The 19,696-nt window shown below is 50.0% G+C and overlaps 1 protein-coding gene across 1 annotated transcript; it reads right to left on the bottom strand.

Moving 5' to 3' along the window:
* Positions 1-10,022: 10,022 nt before the first annotated feature.
* CLXN (calaxin) lies at positions 10,023-16,696 on the bottom strand. The gene is made up of 5 exons (XM_068120381.2): positions 16,525-16,696; positions 16,313-16,417; positions 13,794-13,945; positions 10,462-10,566; positions 10,023-10,184 (listed from the first exon to the last, which is right to left on the bottom strand). Exons 1-5 carry the CDS (start codon positions 16,694-16,696, stop codon positions 10,140-10,142), a joined length of 579 nt encoding a protein of 192 aa, XP_067976482.2. The 3' UTR covers positions 10,023-10,139.
* Positions 16,697-19,696: the final 3,000 nt, after the last annotated feature.

Consider the following 19,696-nt stretch of genomic DNA (forward strand, 5'->3'; position numbering starts at 1 on the left):
TCACGTGGGTGGTCACGTGCTTTCTTATCTAACACCACCTCCTCCCCCCCCCCCCCCCCCCCATCCTCCCATCCTCCCAGAAAGATATGGCGTGCTGGTGACTGCTGAGCTGACAAGATGGCTTCGAGGTATGCACATTCGCCTCTCACCTGTCTCGCCTGGGTTTGAATCCCGACCCAGCTATAAACTAAGGTTACCATATTTGATTTTCAAAAAGGACACAGAGGACAAAAAAAGAAGTGTATCCTGTATCAGTATCTAACAACTCATGTTGTATTAATGTGTAATGTCTTTGTTATAAAGATGCGGACACGCAGAGAGCATCAAGCACCATCTTTATTCCAGGCAACGGCAACGCAGGCCTCGCTCGGCCCCGCCCACAGCTCCTCGCTCGGCCCCGCCCACAGCGGCCTCATTAGGCGGTCATGTCACTACACTCCTCCTTCCTTAAGTCACATGGTCTTTCAAATATGCTGGTCGCACAACGCAACTGGAAGAAACACGTGGCCATTGAGCCGTGGACACGACCGGCAACGGTGAGGCATTGGACACAGATGACGGCTCCCCAACAGACACCAAACTAGGCTCAAACGAAACCGGAGGAACATCCACACTAATCTCACTGCCCTGACCATCCGGCTCCACAGATGGATGGGCAGCTGGCTGAAACGTAGTCACGGGCACATCAATGGATGAGGACACCTCACATGGCGGAACGGAATTGGTTGTATGTGAATGACCGGACCTGTGAGCCGACAACTGATTCACATGACGTTTTCAGATAAGCCCGGCTGAAGTACGAACAAAGTAGTTAGCCGGACCGAAAACTCGGACCACAACAGCCGGCACCCATTTCTTTCGGTGTACATAGTCCCGTGCCATAACTGGCTGGTCCACCGTGAATGAACGAACATTGGTCGCTGTACCAACTTCAGGTGCACCAGGTTGAAGCAAATCCAGGCGCGACCGCAACTGTCGGTCATACATGCGGAATGCAGGCATTTCCTGTGGAGCACAGGATCACGACGAATGGCAGCGGCCACTTCCTCAACAATTACCGGACCAGATTAAATTACGATTGACATGAAAAAACACATCAACCCTACTCTACACAAGTCAAACCGCTTGGCCTGTTTCAACGCTTTGACAAATGACTCAGCATGGCCATTTGTACCTGGGTAGTAAGGTGCCGACTTCAGGTGTTTGATACCAATAGCACGCATGAACACCAAACACCTCAGATACAAACTGCGAACCATTATCCGAAACTAAAATCTCCGGAACGCCCTTGTTCACAAAAATGCTCCACCATGTTCTCTGCCGAGGTGGACTTCATTATAGCTACTTCTGGCCACTTTGAGTAAGCGTCAATTACTTTGAGTAAGCGGCTGTCAGAGCACGTGACGCAAAACACACCGGACGCTCAGCACCGTCACTCATCACCTGAGACAAGACGGCACCGATTCCGTACGATGAGCTGTCACACGCCAGACTGAGAGGACGTGAAGGTTCGTAATGTCCGAGTACCTTGTCTGTAGTAAGGCGAGCTTTGACTCGTTCAAATGCTGCTTGTTCCGTCGAACTCCACCTCCAACAAACATCTCGACGCAGCATATGTGAGTCAGCGGAGCAAGCTCAGTGCTCAGGTTGCTGACACACCTCTAGTAATACTGAGCAAGCCCAATGAAGGAACGAAGCTGAACTTTGTCCCTTGGGCTGGGCATGTCGGCTATAGCGTCGACTTTCTGAGGGTCTTTTGATATCTCAGCCATCCTTTGAGCGAGGAAGCTGAAATTTGGGCACAATAGTGACCATGAAGGAGCTGGGGCTCCCACGTCGATCGGAAGAATGGACGCGACAAAAAGCTGGAATTAATCCGAGTTGCTTTATTCAAACCAAACACTCAGGCACTCTGAAAAGCCCGTTTATCGGGCAGCAATGCCATCACCCTCCCATCACCCTGCCATCACCCTCCCCCATCACCCTCTGCCATCACCCACTCCCACCACCCTCTCGTTGGAGGTATAGGGTTGGTTCTCTAAGGCTGTAGGCCGCACCTCATTTTGTCGAATAAAGTGGTATGCGGGTGGTTCCGGTATTTGGGACCGCAGGGACGGAAAGTGCAGCCGGCCCGCTCTGAAGGTTCGGATCGGGACACCGGGATTCATTCCGGTCGCCCGGTCGGCCCTGAGGTGGGGGTGCGGGGCCTGTCACGGAACGTCAAAACAAACGGCCTGCCGGGGCCGCCCAAAAGTCGGGCGTGAGGGGCGCGTCCACTAATGGAACGCCTCTCGCTTCCCAGATCGAGGGCCACGTGGTCAGGAGAACCTCGTCCCTTCTGGTTGCCCTGCCGTCCCACCGGGAGCGCTGGCAGGGTGTACTTCAAACTAAGCTTAAGTGTCAAGTGTTAAGTTCCTCCTTGCCCTCGCAAGGGAAAGGCTAGGGTCAAGCTCTTCCAAATTTCCAAACACTAGAACTCGGACGTCTCAAATTAATTAATTATTTGTTAAAACATCTCAGTCGCCCGCGACCTCTCTAGCGCGGGCGTCGAACCAGTTCATTTCCGGTGCGACCGGGCCGAGTATCGGCCCGGCCGTGGCCGAAGCCGTTGATTCCGCCGTAGCACGCTAACGCGTAGGCTCGCGCGCCCCTGGTCCGCCGGGGCTCCGCGGGTGTCCTACCGTGCCTGGCTTGCCGGTGCCCGGGGACGGATCTCGCTGTCTAAACATGGTAGCGCTAGGCCAGTGGGACCGCCGGGACCCACGTGCACTCACATGGTGTTCTGCGCGTGGGCGGCAGTATCAGACCGGGGCGCCCAAAGGCGCCACGCACCCAAACGCTCCCCGGCTAAAGTTCATCCTGAAAGCGCCCACATTGTGCGGACAAACCAAGTCAAGGGCCACGTGGTCAGGAGAACCTCGTGCCTATCGGCCGGCCTCAAAGACCGAAATTGTGACGGTGTCACCCGTCCGGTGTCAAGACACCGTCACAATTTCGGTCTTTGAGGCCGGCCGATAGGCACGAGGTTCTCCTGACCACGTGGCCCTTGACTTGGTTTGTCCGCACAATGTGGGCGCTTTCAGGATGAACTTTAGCCGGGGAGCGTTTGGGTGCGTGGCGCCTTTGGGCGCCCCGGTCTGATACTGCCGCCCACGCGCAGAACACCATGTGAGTGCACGTGGGTCCCGGCGGTCCCACTGGCCTAGCGCTACCATGTTTAGACAGCGAGATCCGTCCCCGGGCACCGGCAAGCCAGGCACGGTAGGACACCCGCGGAGCCCCGGCGGGCCAGGGGCGCGCGAGCCTACGCGTTAGCGTGCTACGGCGGCATCAACGGCTTCGGCCACGGCCGGGCCGATATTCGGCCCGGTCGCACCGGAAATGAACTGGTTCGACGCCCGCGCTAGAGAGGTCGCGGCCGACTGAGATGTTTTAACAAATAATTAATTAATTTGAGACGTCCGATTTCTAGTGTTTGGAAATTTGGAGGAGCTTGACCCTAGCCTTTCCCTTGCGAGGGCAAGGAGGAACTTAACACTTGACACTTAAGCTTAGTTTGAAGTACACCCTGCCGGCGCTCCCGGTGGGACGGCAGGGCAACCAGAAGGGACGAGGTTCTCCTGACCACGTGGCCCTCGATCTGGGAAGCGAGAGGCGTTCCATTAGTGGACGCGCCCCTCACGCCCGACTTTTGGGCGGCCCCGGCAGGCCGTTTGTTTTGACGTTCCGTGACAGGCCCCGCACCCCCACCTCAGGGCCGACCGGGCGACCGGAATGAATCCCGGTGTCCCGATCCGAACCTTCAGAGCGGGCCGGCTGGGGAGTGCCAAGCACCCCGTACCTGCACTTTCCGTCCCTGCGGTCCCAAATACCGGAACCACCCGAATACCACTTTATTTGACAAAATGAGGTGCGGCCTACAGCCTTAGAAAACTAATCCTATATCAGTCAATACCTCCAACGAGAGGGTGGTGGGAGGGTGATGGCAGGGTGATGGGAGGGTGATGGGAGGGTGATGGCAGGGTGATGGGAGGGAGATGGGGGAGGGTGATGGGGGAGGGTGATGGGGCAGGGTGATGGGGGAGGGTGATGGCAGGGTGATGGGAGGGTGATGGCAGAGGGTGATGGCAGAGGGTGACGGGGGAGGGTGATGGGAGGGTGATGGCAGGGTGATGGGGGAGGGTGATGGCAGGGTGATGGGAGGGTGATGGGGGAGGGTGATGGGGCCTCCCTATAGAAGTCAGTATCTCCCATGACACAGGCGCGCATTCGTGCCGCGTGACGTGGTGACGTCATCACACTTTCCCCTCAAAAGACCCATTTGATATAAGTTAATATTCTGATTCTGATTCTTCATATACATATTATCCCGGAGCGTTTGCCCAGGAAAGGCGAGAGGGGGCGTGGCCCAGCGTCCTGGCTGCGGCCTGGCAAGTTGAGGGCGAGCCTGCCCGGGCGTCCCGACCGAGGCCTGGCAAGTTGAGCGCGGGCCTGCCCGGGCGTCCTGGACGAGCCCGGCATGGTGATCGCTCCGCGTCCTTGATAGGTGCAAGGCGATTGTGAAAACCCAGCGGTAGCCGCTACACACGTCCCCCCAGAATCGACTTGCACCGGCAGGGTCAATTTGAGGGGGGTCCTGATGACCCGGCCGAAGCGACCCCTGGCGGGTCGTGGGAGGGGGTCCGGTGTGGTGGTGGGCGGTCGAGTGGGGGGCACCGTGGACGGGGGGCGGCCTCGCCGCGGCGGAAGGGCCACCCGTGGTGGGTGGTCGACGTCCACGTGCGCCGGCTTGAGGCGGTCCACCGCAATCCGGTCCGACCTGCCGCCGATGTCGATGACGAACGACTTGTCGTCCCGTCGCAGCACCCGGAAGGGCCCGTCGTACGGCGGCCGGAGTGGCCCCCGATGTGCGTCGTGACGCACAAAAACATACTCCGCTGTGCGAAGTGCTGGGGGGACGTAGGACTGGGGGTCACCGTGGTGGGATGTTGGCACGGGGGCAAACCGTCGGGCGGCCTCCTGGAGGTCCGAGCGCTGGTGAGCTGCGGACCAGGGACTGGTAGCGTCGGGCACGAATTCGCCCGGGACGCGTAGCGCCTGGCCATAGACAAGCTCGGCGGTGGATGCCTGGTGGTCCTCCTTGGGGGCCGTGCGGAGGCCCAAAAGGACCCACGGCAGCCGGTCGGCCCAACCGCCGTCTTGAAGGCCGGCCATGAGCGCGGCCTTCATGGAGCGGTGGAATCGCTCGCACAACCCGTTTGCTTGGGGGTGGTAGGCCGTAGTACGGTGGAGCTTGACCCCCAGGTTGCGGGCGACCGCGCCCCACAGCTCGGAGGTGAACTGTGGTCCGCGGTCTGATGAGATGTCCGCCGGTGCGCCGAAGCGGGCGACCCAGGTGGCGATGAAAGCCTGCGCCACGTCGGCGGTGGTGGTGGAGACGAGGGGAACGGCCTCCGGCCACCTGGTGGTCCTGTCCACCATGGTGAGCAGGTGTGTGAACCCCCGTGACGGGGGGAGGGGGCCCACCAGATCCACGTTGACGTGGTCGAAACGTCGTTCGGGCACGGTGAAAGGTGCCAGCGGGGCCTGGGTGTGTCGGTGGACCTTGGCCTGTTGGCAGGCCGTGCAGGTGCTGGTCCAATCGCGGACGTCCCGACGAAGGCCGTGCCAGACGAATCGCGCCGACACCAGCTTCTGGGAAGCTTTCCGGCCCGGGTGGGAAAGGCCGTGGAGGGAGGCGAAGATGCGGCGTTGCCAGGTGACGGGCACGATGGGGCGAGGCTGGCCTTGGGAGACGTCGCAGAGCAGGACAGTGTCCGCGAAGGGGATGTCGGCCAGGCGGAGGCCCGTGTCCGCCGCCCGGAGGGCTTGCACCGTGGTGTCGGTGGTTTGGTCCGCCGCCATAAGCGCAAAGTCCACGCCCAGGTGGACCGCGTTCGCGCTGGCCCGGGAAAGACAGTCGGCCACGGCGTTGTTTTTGCCGGCGACGTGCCGGATGTCCATGGTAAACTCCGACACGGCGGAGAGGTGGCGCTGTTGGCGGGCCGACCACGGCTCCATGACCTTGGCCATGGCGTAAACCAACGGCTTGTGGTCGACGAACGCCGTGAAAGATCGGCCCTCCAGGAGGTGGCGGAAATGGTGGACGGCCAGGTGTAGACCGAGGAGCTCCCGGTCAAATGTGCTGTATTTGAGCTCGTTCGGCCGGAGCTGGCGGCTGAAAAAAGCGAGTGGCTGCCAAACCCCGTTCACCCATTGCTCATGTACGGCGCCCACCGCGTAGTCGGAGGCATCCGTGGTGAGGGTGATGGGAGCGTTGAGCACCGGGTGAGCGAGCAGTGTTGCGTCGGCGAGGGCCCGCTTTGAGCTTTGAAAAGCCGCATCCATTGCTGCGGACCAGGCGATGTCGTGCTTGGCCGGCTTGCCCCGGAGGGCTTCGTAGAGGGGCCGCATGAGTTGAGCAGCGCGGGGCACGAAGCAGTGATAAAAATTCACCATTCCCAGGAATTCCTGCAGGGCCTTTATGGTGCGGGGACGCGGGAACGTGGTGATGGCCTCGACCTTGGTTGGCAGCGGCACGGCCCCGTTCTTGGTGATGTGGTGGCCCAAAAAATCAACGGCCGTCGTGCCGAAGTGGCATTTGGCCGGGTTGACGATGAGGCCGTGCTCGCTGAGGCGCCCGAACAGTGTTCGGAGGTGGAGGAGGTGCTCGGCCCGGGACGTGCTGGCGACGAGGATGTCGTCCAGGTAAACGAAAAGGAACGGCAGGTCACGCAGCACGCCGTCCATCAAGCGCTGGAACGCCTGAGCCGCGTTCTTGAGACCAAACGGCATCCGCAAGAATTCGAATAAGCCGAACGGCGTGATGACTCCCGTTTTAGGGACGTCGGCCGCCCTGACAGGTACCTGGTGATATCCCCGTATGAGATCAATTTTCGAAAAAATGACCCGTCCCGCCAGAAGGGGCGGAAAAGTCTTGGATATGCGGGATCGGGTACCTGTCGGGGGTGGTAGCGTCATTGAGACGGCGGTAGTCGCCACACGGGCGCCATCCACCCCCCGGCTTTGGCACGATGTGCAGTGGCGAGGCCCACACGCTATCGTAGCGCCGCACGATGCCGAGGTGCTCCAACGCGTCGAATTCGGCCTTCGCCACGGCGAGCTTGGCTGGGTCGAGGCGGCGGGCCCTGGCATAGACCGGCGGGCCCGTGGTTGGTATGTGGTGCTCGATCCCATGCCGTACTGCGACGGCCGAAAACGTCAGCCGTGTGAGGGCCGGGAACTCCGTGAGCAGGCGAGCAAACTCGTTCGCCGCCGGGACGGCGCATGCCAGCTCGGTCGGCGCGGAGCTGCTCAATGTGCATACCAGGGAGCTGAAGGTTTCGGCGTTGATTAAACGATGCCGTTGGACATCCACCAGCAGTCCGTGTGCGCAGAGGAAGTCGGCGCCTAGCAGAGCCATGGGCACGTTTAGGGTTACAAACGTCCAAGCAAAGCGTTGGCCGCCGAAGCAGAGGGTGACGTTGCGCGGGCCGAAGGTGCGGATGGTCGATCCGTTGGCCGCAACCAAGGAGGGGCCGCAAACCGCGGATTGCCTGTCCTGGTCAGAGGCGGGTATGACACTCAGTTGGGCGCCGGTGTCGCACAGGAAGCGCCGTCCGGACGCTTTATCCGTGATGAACAGTAAGTTGCCTGTGTGGCCGGCGCTCATGGCTGGTAATGAACGCCGGCCTGGCCGTTTCCCGGCCTGCCGAAGGTGCACGGGGGTCGGCATGTCCGGGCCTTCTGTCCGAACCTGGCATGATAGTAACACCACGCTTGGTCAGGTGGAGGCCCCGGTCGTCGTGCTGGAGGTGGTCGGCTCAGTGTAGCGGCCGCCAATTGCGTCGGCAGTTCGGTCGTCGACCGTGCCGGGTGCTCGGGCGCCATGGGTGTTGCGTCGGACGGCGGTGGGTCCCATGTCGCCGCTGCGATGCGCTGACCTGCGGCGGAGATCTTGTCGGCTTCTCTGGCAAGGGCCCGGGGATCTGTGATCGTCGTGCTTGCCAGGGCGAGGCGTACCGGGTTAGGCAGCTGACGGAGGAACAGCTCCCGGAACAGGAATGCCGGAGAGTGCTCGCCGAGCAGTGAAAGCATGTAGTCCATTCGCTCGGAAGGGCGCGTGTCGCCGAGCTCGGGTAGGTCGAGCAGGCGCTGTGCGCGTTCCGCCGATGGGAGGGCGAAAGCGTCGAAGAGAAGCTTCTTAATCGCGCCGTATTTGTCAGCGGCTGGCGGGCTCTCGAGGAGGCTCAGGGCGCGGGCCGCGGTGGCCGAACCGAGCGCTGCTACCACATGGTGGAAGCGGGTGTCGTCGGCCGTGATGCCTCGCAGGGCGAACAGGGAATCCGCCTGTGCGAACCAAACCGCCGCGTGAGCCTCCCAGAAGGTAGGCAGTTTAAGGGCGACTGCCGTGTCCATGTCGGTAGGTCACCAATGAAGGAGCTGGGGCTCCCACGTCGATCGGAAGAATGGACGCGACAAAAAGCTGGAATTCATCCGAGTTGCTTTATTCAAACCAAACACTCAGGCACTCTGAAAAGCCCGTTTATCAGGCAGCAATATATATACATATTATCCTGGAGCGTTTGCCCAGGAAAGGCGAGAGGGGGCGTGGCCCAGCGTCCTGGCTGCGGCCTGGCAAGTTGAGGGCGAGCCTGCCCGGGCATGCCCGGGCGTCCCGACCGAGGCCTGGCAAGTTGAGCGCGGGCCTGCCCGGGCGTCCTGGACGAGCCCGGCATGGTGATCGCTCCGCGTCCTTGATAGGTGCAAGGCGATTGTGAAAACCCAGCGGTAGCCGCTACAACTAAGTGATTATTCATGTAAAATTTGTAAATGGTATTTACATTTTTTTTCATTAATCAACTAATTGATTAATTACTTAATTATTATCAATTCTTTCGGTATTTATATTCTTTCTCAACCGTGCAATATCTCAGGAACCTTTTGAGCTAGGAAGCTGATATTTGGACAAGACAGTGACCAAGTGATTTGGCTATAAAGTGTATTTTTGATTTATTGATTTATTGATTAATCAATTCATCGATTAATTATTTCATTAGATTGATTACATAATTAATTAATTTTCAAAAAGTTACAGGTTTGGATGAAACGGTGGTGGTTTAGGTATGCTATTAGCCAATTGATTAATAAATTAATTACTTTATGATTATTATTTATTTATTATCATTATTAATCATTATTTATTTTATTTCTCATCTGGGCAATATATCAATCAACTTTTGAGCCAGGAAGCTGATATTTGGACACAACAGTGACCAAGTGATTTGAATATAAAGGGTATTTTTGATTTACTCATTAATCGATGAATTTTTTTATTGATCAATCAATTAATTGGTTAGTTATTTGATTTTTTGATTATTTAATTATTGCATTAATTTCGAAATAAATTACAGTTTCGGATGACACACTGTTGATTTATGTATGCTATTAGCCAATTCATTAAGAAATAAATTATTTTACGATTATTATTTATTTCTTTTAATTACGCAATTAATCAATCAATTATTGTACACCTCTGCCTCCCAATACAGTCTCCTTGTGGTGAATGACGGCATCGTCAGCCACCGAAGCACCCCAGTAATGCTATGCGCTGGAAGATATGTTATTTATTTATTTGGCATGGGGTAGCTGTACTTTGAATGTATCTGTACTTGTGAATTTATTTTAATTACGCAATTAATCAATCAATTATTGTGCACCGCTCCCTCCCAATTCCGTTTCCATGTGCTGCGCTGCAGAGGATGTGTTATTTATTTATTTATTTGGCATGGGGGCAGTGCACCTTGAATGTAGCTCTGCTTGTTTGATTAACCGAATCATGTATACTGAATAATGCATAACTAAAGGATGAAAATGATGTTGACTAAATAATGATGAAATGTTGTATAACACAAAGAAGGAAATGGGGAAGAGAGGAGCCCCAAAGTAATCCAGAAACAGCGTCTGTTAAAAAGGCAATTAATTTATCAAAAGTGTTTTGGGAATAAGTTCAGGATCGAGACAAATTCAGGAAATGCTTGTTAATTAGGGTTAGGGATGTGGGTGTTTTCCAATATCTTCAAAGCACGACTCATCTTCTGTCAAAAAGGAAAAACTGATGTTTGTTTGTCGGAGTTGAGGATTCCCTGAAAAAGAAAATCAGTAAGTTATGTTTGTTAAATTCACTTAATTTTATCCCAAACTAAATTGCTGTACCATGCATAATTTACCATAACGGTTTACAACCACATATGATGTGGGAGTTCAGATTGGTGCAGTGGGTTAAAATCATCATGTCAGTTTCTAGTCATGTTATGATATTGGGAATGAAAGAACAAAACACACCCTGAAACTGTACTTTGGCTTTTAGGATCAAACTTTATTTTATAAATTTATGATTTGATTTGATAAAATAGCACAAACCTGCTGCTCGGGAAGACAAGGCCCAAAAGCCTCAAGCAAAAGATTCTCTTTCCTGACGGATTGTTCAAAATCCTCAAAAGATATCTTGTTATCACGATCACAATCCTGAAGAAATACAACATTCAAATATTTGATTCAAGTTATTTGTCTCCAGAATTGATACAGCATTGTACAGACACTATAGAGTGTATTTGAATTGAGATTTTTTGGTACAATATATATGGATTAATTTTAAATGTGTTATACATTGGGTCCATTATATGGATTAATTTTAAATGTACGATACATTGGGTACAGTTTATGGATTAATTAGCCCCCATTGGGCTTACTCCAAAACGGGGGCTTATGGATTGGGCCTCATCCGTCCGTTCATTAGTCCGTCCGTCCATCCGCAACTATTTCTCGCAGATGTATTGACCGATTATGTTCAGACTTGGCAGAAAGGCAATACATGATGGTATACATATGCACATCATTTTGTTTCACGATGCGATCAAAGATGGCCGACTGGCGGCCATTTTAGTTGTAAATGACCCAATGTTGTTCAAACTTGGCGCACAGATAATGAATGATGGCTTACATACGCACATCATTTCTTTCAAGATCAGATCCAAGGTGGCCAACTGGCAGACATTTTGTTACTTAAACGTGTACCCAACCACTTCTCGACATGCATGGACCGATTGTGTTCAAACTTGGCACAAGCAGAGTACGTGATGGTGTGCACATGCACCTCACTTTATTTTGCGATCTGATCAAAGATGGCCTAATGGTAGACTGGTGGCCATTTTAGTTGTAAAAAAAAACCCGATATTGAACATGTCCTCAACCATTTCTCTGAAATGCATTAACTGATCTTGTTCAAACTTGGCACACAGAAAACGAATGATGGCTTACATATGCATTTTTTTTTTTTTGAGTTCAGATAGACTGAATGAATGAATGAGTGATCGTTTTAAGGCCATTTTTCCCCGCAAGAGCGGGGATTAGCCTTGCGGGGCCCATGACAATCATGCTTCCCTGTTTGAGGCAATATTTTTATGGCCGGATGCCCTTCCTGACACCAACCCTTGGTCATGCTCTTACGATGCGCAGGGATACGGTGTACCTATTCTAAACCAGGGTACACACCGTGATCATTCATCCCAGCAAGCTGGTACTCAATTTGCCGACCTCGGAAGGATGACAGGCTGAGTCAACCCCCCTGGCGTTAATTCAGCGATCGACCGGGATTCGAACCCAGGATCCTAGGATCCCAAGCCGGCACCCTAACCGCTAAGCCAACGCCAGGCTCGAGTTCAGATAGACTGCCGGCCATTTTTTACTTGAACATGTCCCCAACCATTTCTCGACATGCATGGACCGATTTTGTTCATACTTCGCACAAAGACAATATATGAGAGTATACATCTGCAGAAGATTTTGTTTTGTAATCCGAACAAATATGGCCGACTGATGGCCTTTAGCTCGGTACAGCAAAATTACTAAAACCACAGGGGCTATGACATTTTATGTCTTTTTCTTCTTGTTTTAAATATACTATACAGTGGGTACAATAGGCCTATATGGATTTTAGTGTTGACGTACAGAACTGCGTGCAGAGGAGATTCAGTGGTTCCTTTGTTGAACTAGATACAGGGCTACTTATGCTGCGATCAAATGGCGATCTCATTTTAGGTATTACATTAAATTTTCTACAAGATCATACGAAAGAAGAAGAGGCGTTGATGATAATTTGTGTACAGTGTATGGATTTGAGTGTATATGGTTTGGACTAATGAACATCATTAGAAATCGTATGCTTTATATGTAATCCAGAAATTATGAAACATACTCGAGGGTAAATAGGCATCCCCAACGATCCTTGACCATGTTGTGGAACGTAGGGCTGAGGCCCTCACTTTTTCACCTTTTTTCGCTTTTAAATTCGTTTTCTCCGCAACCGCTTGAGTGATCGACTCAAACTTTCAACATAGGTGTGCCTACCCATGGATAATGTTTTAACCAAAGTTACATGATGATGGGATGGAAAATGTGGCCGGCATTCCAATAAGGTATATATTTTCTGTAGGCTTGGGTTGCAGGGTGTTTCACAAATCTGGAATAAACAGCCTCGACCTTACTATGCTCGGCCTCGACCGAATAAGCAATGCACGGTTAATGCACGGTTCAGTTAACATGTCAACTGAACCGTGCATTAACCGTGCATTGCTTATTTGGTCGAGGCCGAGCATAGTAAGGTCGAGGCTGTTTATTCCAGATTTGTGAAACACCCTGCAACCCATGCCTACAGAAAATATACTTTATTGGAATGCCGGCCACATTTTCCATCCAATCATCATGTAACTTTGGTTAAAACATTATCCATGGGTAGGCACACATATGTTGAAAGTTTGAGTCGATCACTCAAGCGGTTGCGGAGAAAACGAATTTAAAAGCGAAAAAAGGTGAAAAAGTGAGGGCCTCAGCCCTACGTTAAATGTGGCCGGCATTCCAATAAAGTATATTTTCTGTAGGCATGGCATACAGAGAAAATTACCAAGATTGGAACATTTCAAGGAAATGCTTTTTTCGTTCACAAATATTAACCTGCTGCATCAGCATCGCAATCAGTCATTTGGAGAGGTCAGTGGGGGCATGCAAAGGGACATCCACCAGGGTGTTTTTTTTGGTTGTTAATCATTTCTTTTTTGGGGGGGTGAGTGGGATGTGGGAGTTAAAGACGATTGTTGGGTGAGGAAGGAACAAACACCAACAGCATATTCACCATTGGACGAGTCCCTCTCAGAGACATCACAATCACTATGCATGTGTACACTCACCCATCCATACCCAATGCACTTATCAGTCGTGCCATTGTCTATATACTCCTCTATCCCCAATGCTTCTATGGTACAGATAAAATTCTAGTTGTCATTGCATCTACTGTTTCTCCTTGTTTCCCCACCCTTTCCAGGAAGACCATTCCATGCACTAACTACTCTCAAAGTGAAAGAAAGACCCTGCCTATAACGACTGTTAGAACTCTCTTCTACATTCTTAGGCTATGATTCCTGGTCCTGTAAGAGTCATCATCATTATTGTCTGTTAATGACTCATTATATATAGTATGTACCAAAACACAGGCAAATAAGTCAATATGTTTTCATCAAAAGCAAAAATATTTACAAACACAACAAAACCTGTATTGAGCACTCACTCCTTTATGAAATTAAGGTAGTGTATACTGACCAACAGTCGGTTATAGTAAATAAATCAATGCAAGTACTTTTATTTCGTAAACAGGGTATATTTAATTGCATTGCTATTGCCACAGAAATGGCAGGTTTTACCATAATTTTGAACACTTCATCCACCAAGTCTTTAATGCTTTTCTCTGAATCCTCCCCGCCAAGCGTAGGGATAAGGCTATGCTTCATCATGTGGCAAATCTCCTCCTTCAATATGAAGCCGTCACCATTTGAGTCGTAAATATTAAAACAAACTGCACAGCACACAAGCAGAACAAGGTCCATGGGTTGGGGTATAAAAGCAAGAACTCAACCCTCCTGTGCGTATCAACCACATAAAAGGCGAAACAAAATTACTTTAGTTCAATGCATGCATTTCTTTCGCTGTTGTTTTAAAAGTGATATGAAGCTCATGCAGGAACTTGTACATACAGCACATGCAGGTCAAGGATGTTACGATACATTAGTTTCATTTCACATCAATTACAAGGATATATGGACACATCAGTGTACTATTAGTACCTATAACAAAAAAAAAATTTTGACATCAAATCCTTCGTTTTCTCCAATGGCCTGATCTCAGTCTGATAGCTTGGATTCAAACTAGGTCACTCTATCATGGACATGCTGCTTCTATACTCCCAACAATATATGTAGGCCCTCAATGTCAAACATAAAATCAGGGCCGTCTCTCTAGGACTAGGTCCAGGCATATCTCAAGATTTTGATGCAGTCTGGAATCCTGCTTTACTCTGCAAACTCTCTGCCTATGGCATCCAAGGCCAACTCCACACATAGCTTACTGACTTCCTCTACTCTCGTACCCGACGTGTGGCTCTCAACGGAATACTCTTATCTGCTCTCACAGTCAAGGCTGGAGTGCCCCAAGGCAGTGTTCTGGGCCAAGTCCTATTCCTGATCTTCATCAATGATCTCTCTAACTCTCTGGATAATGCTCTTTATGTCTTTGCTGATGAGCCCACACATGGCCGTGAAATCCCTCATCGTTCAGATAGGCAGGCAGCAGCCTCTTCCCTCTCTGCAGACCTTGATAGAATCACAAGCTGTTCAAACACTTGGAATATGTCTTGCAATCATGTCACACTCTCACACCTCTCTCAAGGATGTCTGACTGTCTGTCTGTCTGTCTCTCTCTGTCTGTCCGTCTCTGTCTGTCTGTCTCTGTCTGTCTCTCTCTGTCTGTCCGTCTCTGTCTGTCCGTCTCTGTCTGTCTGTCTCTGTCTGTCTGTCTGTCTCTGTTTGTCTCTGTCTGTGTCTGTCTCTGTCACTGTCTAACGACAATATGGAAAACCCTCCCACCTACTTCCTTAACAATCCTCTTGAAGAGGTTCTGTGACTCAAACTTTTGGGTCTCACCATCAGCCATAACCTTTCTTAATCAAACTACACCACAAAGTTGACCTACAAAAACAGCCGCCGACCGGACATCTCCATTGTTCAAAGGAACATCTGGACACTTATCCACCAACAAGGCCTTCATCCATAGCCTGAAGGAATACTACTCTCCCCTATGGCCTGGCACCCCTGCCTCAAGCTTGCTCAGCTTGACGTCATGGAAAGCAAGGCCTTCAAAATCATTGTAATGAAGCTGAATCTCTGAGCCTATTAACTTCACATCGCGAACAGGTCGGTGGTCTCCCTGCATATTCTATCACCTCCTTTCTTGTTTTGCATCCTCTGCCCTTCCCATATTTTGTCCCCTCCCCCCCCCCCCCCCCCTCACCCCACCCCACCAGTTTTCTGATGGGTGCATGTAATCTGTCAGTAACCACTTCCTGGTAAAACTCCAGAAATTCCAGAACACTGCTCACTTCCAGTCTTTTGTTTCACTTTTTCCCATTTGTGGAACAACTTCTTCAGTTTGTTAAATCTATCTAATGTCGTCGTCCATCCACAACCATGATCCTTTCTAGCCACATTCACCCTCCCCTAGCCTAACATTTTTCAGTTCTTGGGGTTTTTTTGTTTCGGGTTTTGGTTTTCAGTTTTCCCAGGTTCTCCTTCCAGTTCTGCGATCAACAATTTGTGGCTGCATCCATCACCATCACCATCACCATCACCAAGCGTAGTGATAAGGCTATATGCTTCATCATGTGGCAAATCTCCTCCTTCCTCATGTGGCAAAGCTCTCTTTCTTCTTCATGTCTCTTATTCCTCCAAATATTCCTTTATTGCATCCCTCTAGCCTGCTGTTTTGTCCCCCACTCATCCCAACCCCACCCTACTGTCCTTTACCTGTGCCACAGTGCCATTCTAGTTTTGTTCTGTTATGCCCTGGTCCATTGCTGCTCCACCATGAGCGTCGATTCTGCATACAAAAACCACCGCACATGGGACGTGAGTCCAGGTTCCCAGCCTCATAAGAACGAGTGCTCAGGTGGGAATGCCAAACAGATAAATCAACATTCCTGCTAATAATACCTGACTTAGTTATCAAGGATCTGATACATTTTCCAATTCAATGTAGGGTAGGTATGTGTACAATGTGCGTGTATAAAAAGGAGGCTTGCACAATATATGTAGGAGGTGTGAAGTTGGTGCTATGTGCAGACAGGTTCCAGTGAGGAAGTGGAAACCACCAACCCTATCGTAACACTTACATTTCATTTTTTCTTCCAGCGTCCCTCGGAGGAAAATGGCCATGCCATCCACCCAGTCATTGAGGCTGATGAAGCCACAATTGTCTTTAACAAATGCTTTGAAAACTGGCAGAAAGAAGTGCAGAGAAATAAAATAAAAAATACTGTACACGTTTGGTCATTCATTATCGGGATCCATATGGGACAATGGGACATCCTCACTGCCTGCTCACCTCCATCCATGAACACGTCTTCTGTCATATTGAAAGTGTCGTGTAGGATGTGGTAGAATGCCTTTCGATCTAAGCCCTCATGTTTTTGGGGCCTGGAACTTTTGCTCAGATGGCTGTTGAAGAAGTTAAGAAGACTCTGAACCTCTTCCTTTGAGACTGCACACACGATCATCACTGAAATGCCTGTTGCACATGGTTTGCACTTTCAAATAATAAAGCGTACACAAACACCAATATATTGACGAACACAAACACCACGAATTGCACAACTGGCTCTGTGTAGTCTCCAACAATAATTCACAACACCCAGGTCAACATTCACAACACTGTAGGAGGAAGAAATTTGCTTGAGGGGGATATAAGAGACCATATTTCTAGAAAAACGTAAACATTGAGAGTGAAAGAAGAACAGGTGAAGGAGGGAAATCATTCTCTTGAGGAAAAAAAATCCAGGAACTGTCAATGTCAAAAGGGCCGATGAGATAATGGACCAGTCAGTGATGGAGATAGGGCCTTTAAATCGAGCCCAATCTGCCTCGTTCAACTGTCATACTCAATGGTGCCTTGGTAGCTCTCTGAAGACCACCAAGGAGAGAGAGAGAGAGAGAGAGAGAGAGAGAGAGAGAGAGAGAGAATTTGCAACACCATTTATTTCACAAAAAAACACACAAGGTCAAGTTACATTTTTACAGGAGAGAAAAAAAATAGAAAAGAACAACAGTTCTTAATGTTAAAAAGAAAAGTACAAATTCGATCCATTCACAACACATAAGGCTTCATTAATACACCATTTGCACTCAAAGAGTTTGACATTTTCATTCGCCACATAATAATCAAACTCTAACCGGATTCTTGCAGACACCAGCCCTTTAAACATAGGAACAACATTAAATCCATGCTCATTATCAATTTTAATTTTCCTTGATTTATATATTGAATATTTTGCTACAGCAACTAAGAAGTTTAGGAGAACACCAGAGTCCTTGCAGGAGGGTCTGAAAGATACACCAAAAATAAAAGAATGTGAAGTAAAAGGAAAAGACAACTGATCAAAAAGGTGTGTGAGAATCAAGAAAAGAGGTATTAGTCTTTCGCATTTCACATAGGCATGAAAGAGATCCTCCTGTACACAGAAGGGGCATGCTACTGGCACTGAGCTGTCAAGGTGATGAACAAAGGTGTTCGTAGGGAGAGCCCAATGTGCTAGTCTCCACTAGATATCTGCGAGGAACCCGTAAATAGGTAGTTTGTACATATTAGGCCACAGCGGCGTGGCAGGAGACCCTGGCCCTAACCTTTCTGACCACAAGGCCACTCGCGCCACTCCGGAGAAGGGTGATGCTTGGTTTTCTCAAAGGAGCTTGTGAATACCCGCCTTTGTTACCAAATGAAAATGAGATACAAGTTCACCATTCGACTGGAGAGCTGGGAGCACCTTAATTTCAGGGAAAGACAGCCGAAAATCCTCGACATTGTTTATACCTTCCCAGCCAATATTTAACTCCTTAAACTTCTTGACGATGCGTATAATTTGGCTGACAATACGCACAGATCTTAAACCAAGAATGGCCGCCACCCTGCCAGCAGATATCCATTTTGTCCCAGATGTATCCCTCAGGTCACAAACTTTGCCAATTCCTCCTTGAGTAAATTTCCTAATCAAAGTCGGACTATGAGGAATGCATGGAAAAAACCCGTTATAGAAAATAGGCTCTTGCATAAACATCTGGCAATTATAAGCCTCAAGGCAACGATGAACCCCAAAACCTTTCCAAACTCTCAGCAAACCCTGATAAAAAGTTGGGATTGAAACTAAGCTGACACGGTCAAGGTTCACCAGGAACAAGTGCCTATCATAACACAGGCCTCCCGCTTGTTGCAACAAGAAAAATGTAAATGAGCACCAGGGCAGCTCTTCAGCATACAACAGACGTTGCACAGACTGTAGGCGAAAAGCCATAAGCCGGGTGGACACATCCACAATTCCATGTCCACCCTCCTTCCGAGGATGTTACAGTATTTGCGGCCGAAGTCAGTGGTATCCATTCCAAAAGAAATTAACCAAGACCCGCTGGATGGCTGGTATCAACTCCTTGGGTGGCTGCAAGGCAATTAGTTTATGCCATAATCTTGCTGCTATCAAGTTATTTATAACAAGAGTGCAGCCTTTATAAGAAAGAGATCGCAGCAGTCCTTCCCATCATTTCAACCGGTGTGTAATTTGTTCAATCATTCCTTCCCAGTTCTTCGTTTCTACTTCCTGGTTGCCGAGATAGACACCAAGGTATTTGACCCCATCTGTTTTCCACTCTAAATTATGTGGGAGTGACGGTGGCAGTGTTAAAGAAAGGTTATCTGAACCGCACCATAAGGCTACACTCTTGCCCCAATTTACTTCGGCGGAAGAGGCCGCAGAGTAGTCTTTAAAGCAACCCTGCACCGCAGCAAAACTACTTGGGCCCTTAATCAGAACACATACATCATCAGCATGAGCTATGACCACAAATCTTGAACCAAAAACGGCTCCCACATCCTGAGTTATTCGCTGCCTGATGGATGCTAAGAGTGGTTCAAGGGCAATTATATACAGAAGTCCAGAAAGGGGACAACCTTGCCGGATACCCCGATGGAAAGGAAAAGGGGGACATAAACTGTTGTTTACTTTCATCATGCAGAAGGTGTTGGTGTATAACAGCTTAACATAGGAAATGAAAGTTTCGCCAAAACCCATCCGCTCCAGAACAGAAAACAAATATGTATGATCAACACGATCAAAAGCCTTTGTTTGGTCAAGAAACAACAACCCAAAACTGGCACGCAAGTACTTATTACAAGAAATAATATCCCTTATCAGAAAAATATTGTCATAAATTGACCTTCCTGGTACACAGTAGGTCTGGTCAGGGTGCACAATAGAGCTGATCACAGTTCCCAAACGGTTTGCTAAAACCTTCGACAAAAGCTTGTAATCCGCACACAGCAATGAGACAGGCCGCCAGTTCTCGACTAGTTGGCTCTTGGATATCCCCAGCCTTTGGCAACAGGCAAATGACTGCTCTTCTGCAGGACAGGGGAAGCTCTCCAACATGAAGGCATTCATCAAATACCTCAAGCAGGTCAGGTCCCACAAGTTTCCAAAAAGTCTTATAGAACTCTCCGGGCAAACCATCAA

Source organism: Myxine glutinosa, chromosome 6 (genome assembly GCF_964187855.1).
Source record: "Myxine glutinosa chromosome 6, kmMyxGlut1.1, whole genome shotgun sequence".
Lineage (NCBI taxonomy): Eukaryota > Metazoa > Chordata > Myxini > Myxiniformes > Myxinidae > Myxine > Myxine glutinosa.

What these genes read in the sequence shown, in the direction of transcription:
- CLXN (XM_068120381.2), bottom strand. Translation starts at nt 16,696, where the DNA reads ATGATCGTGTGTGCAGTCTCAAAGGAAGAGGTTCAGAGTCTTCTTAAC. An exon ending in GCTGGAAGAAAAAATGAAAT is followed by an intron (nt 13,946 to 16,312) that starts GTAAGTGTTACG and finishes TGTGCTGTGCAG; the next exon opens with TTTGTTTTAATATTTACGAC. An exon ending in ATGAAGTGTTCAAAATTATG is followed by an intron (nt 10,567 to 13,793) that starts GTAAAACCTGCC and finishes GTATTTCTTCAG; the next exon opens with GATTGTGATCGTGATAACAA.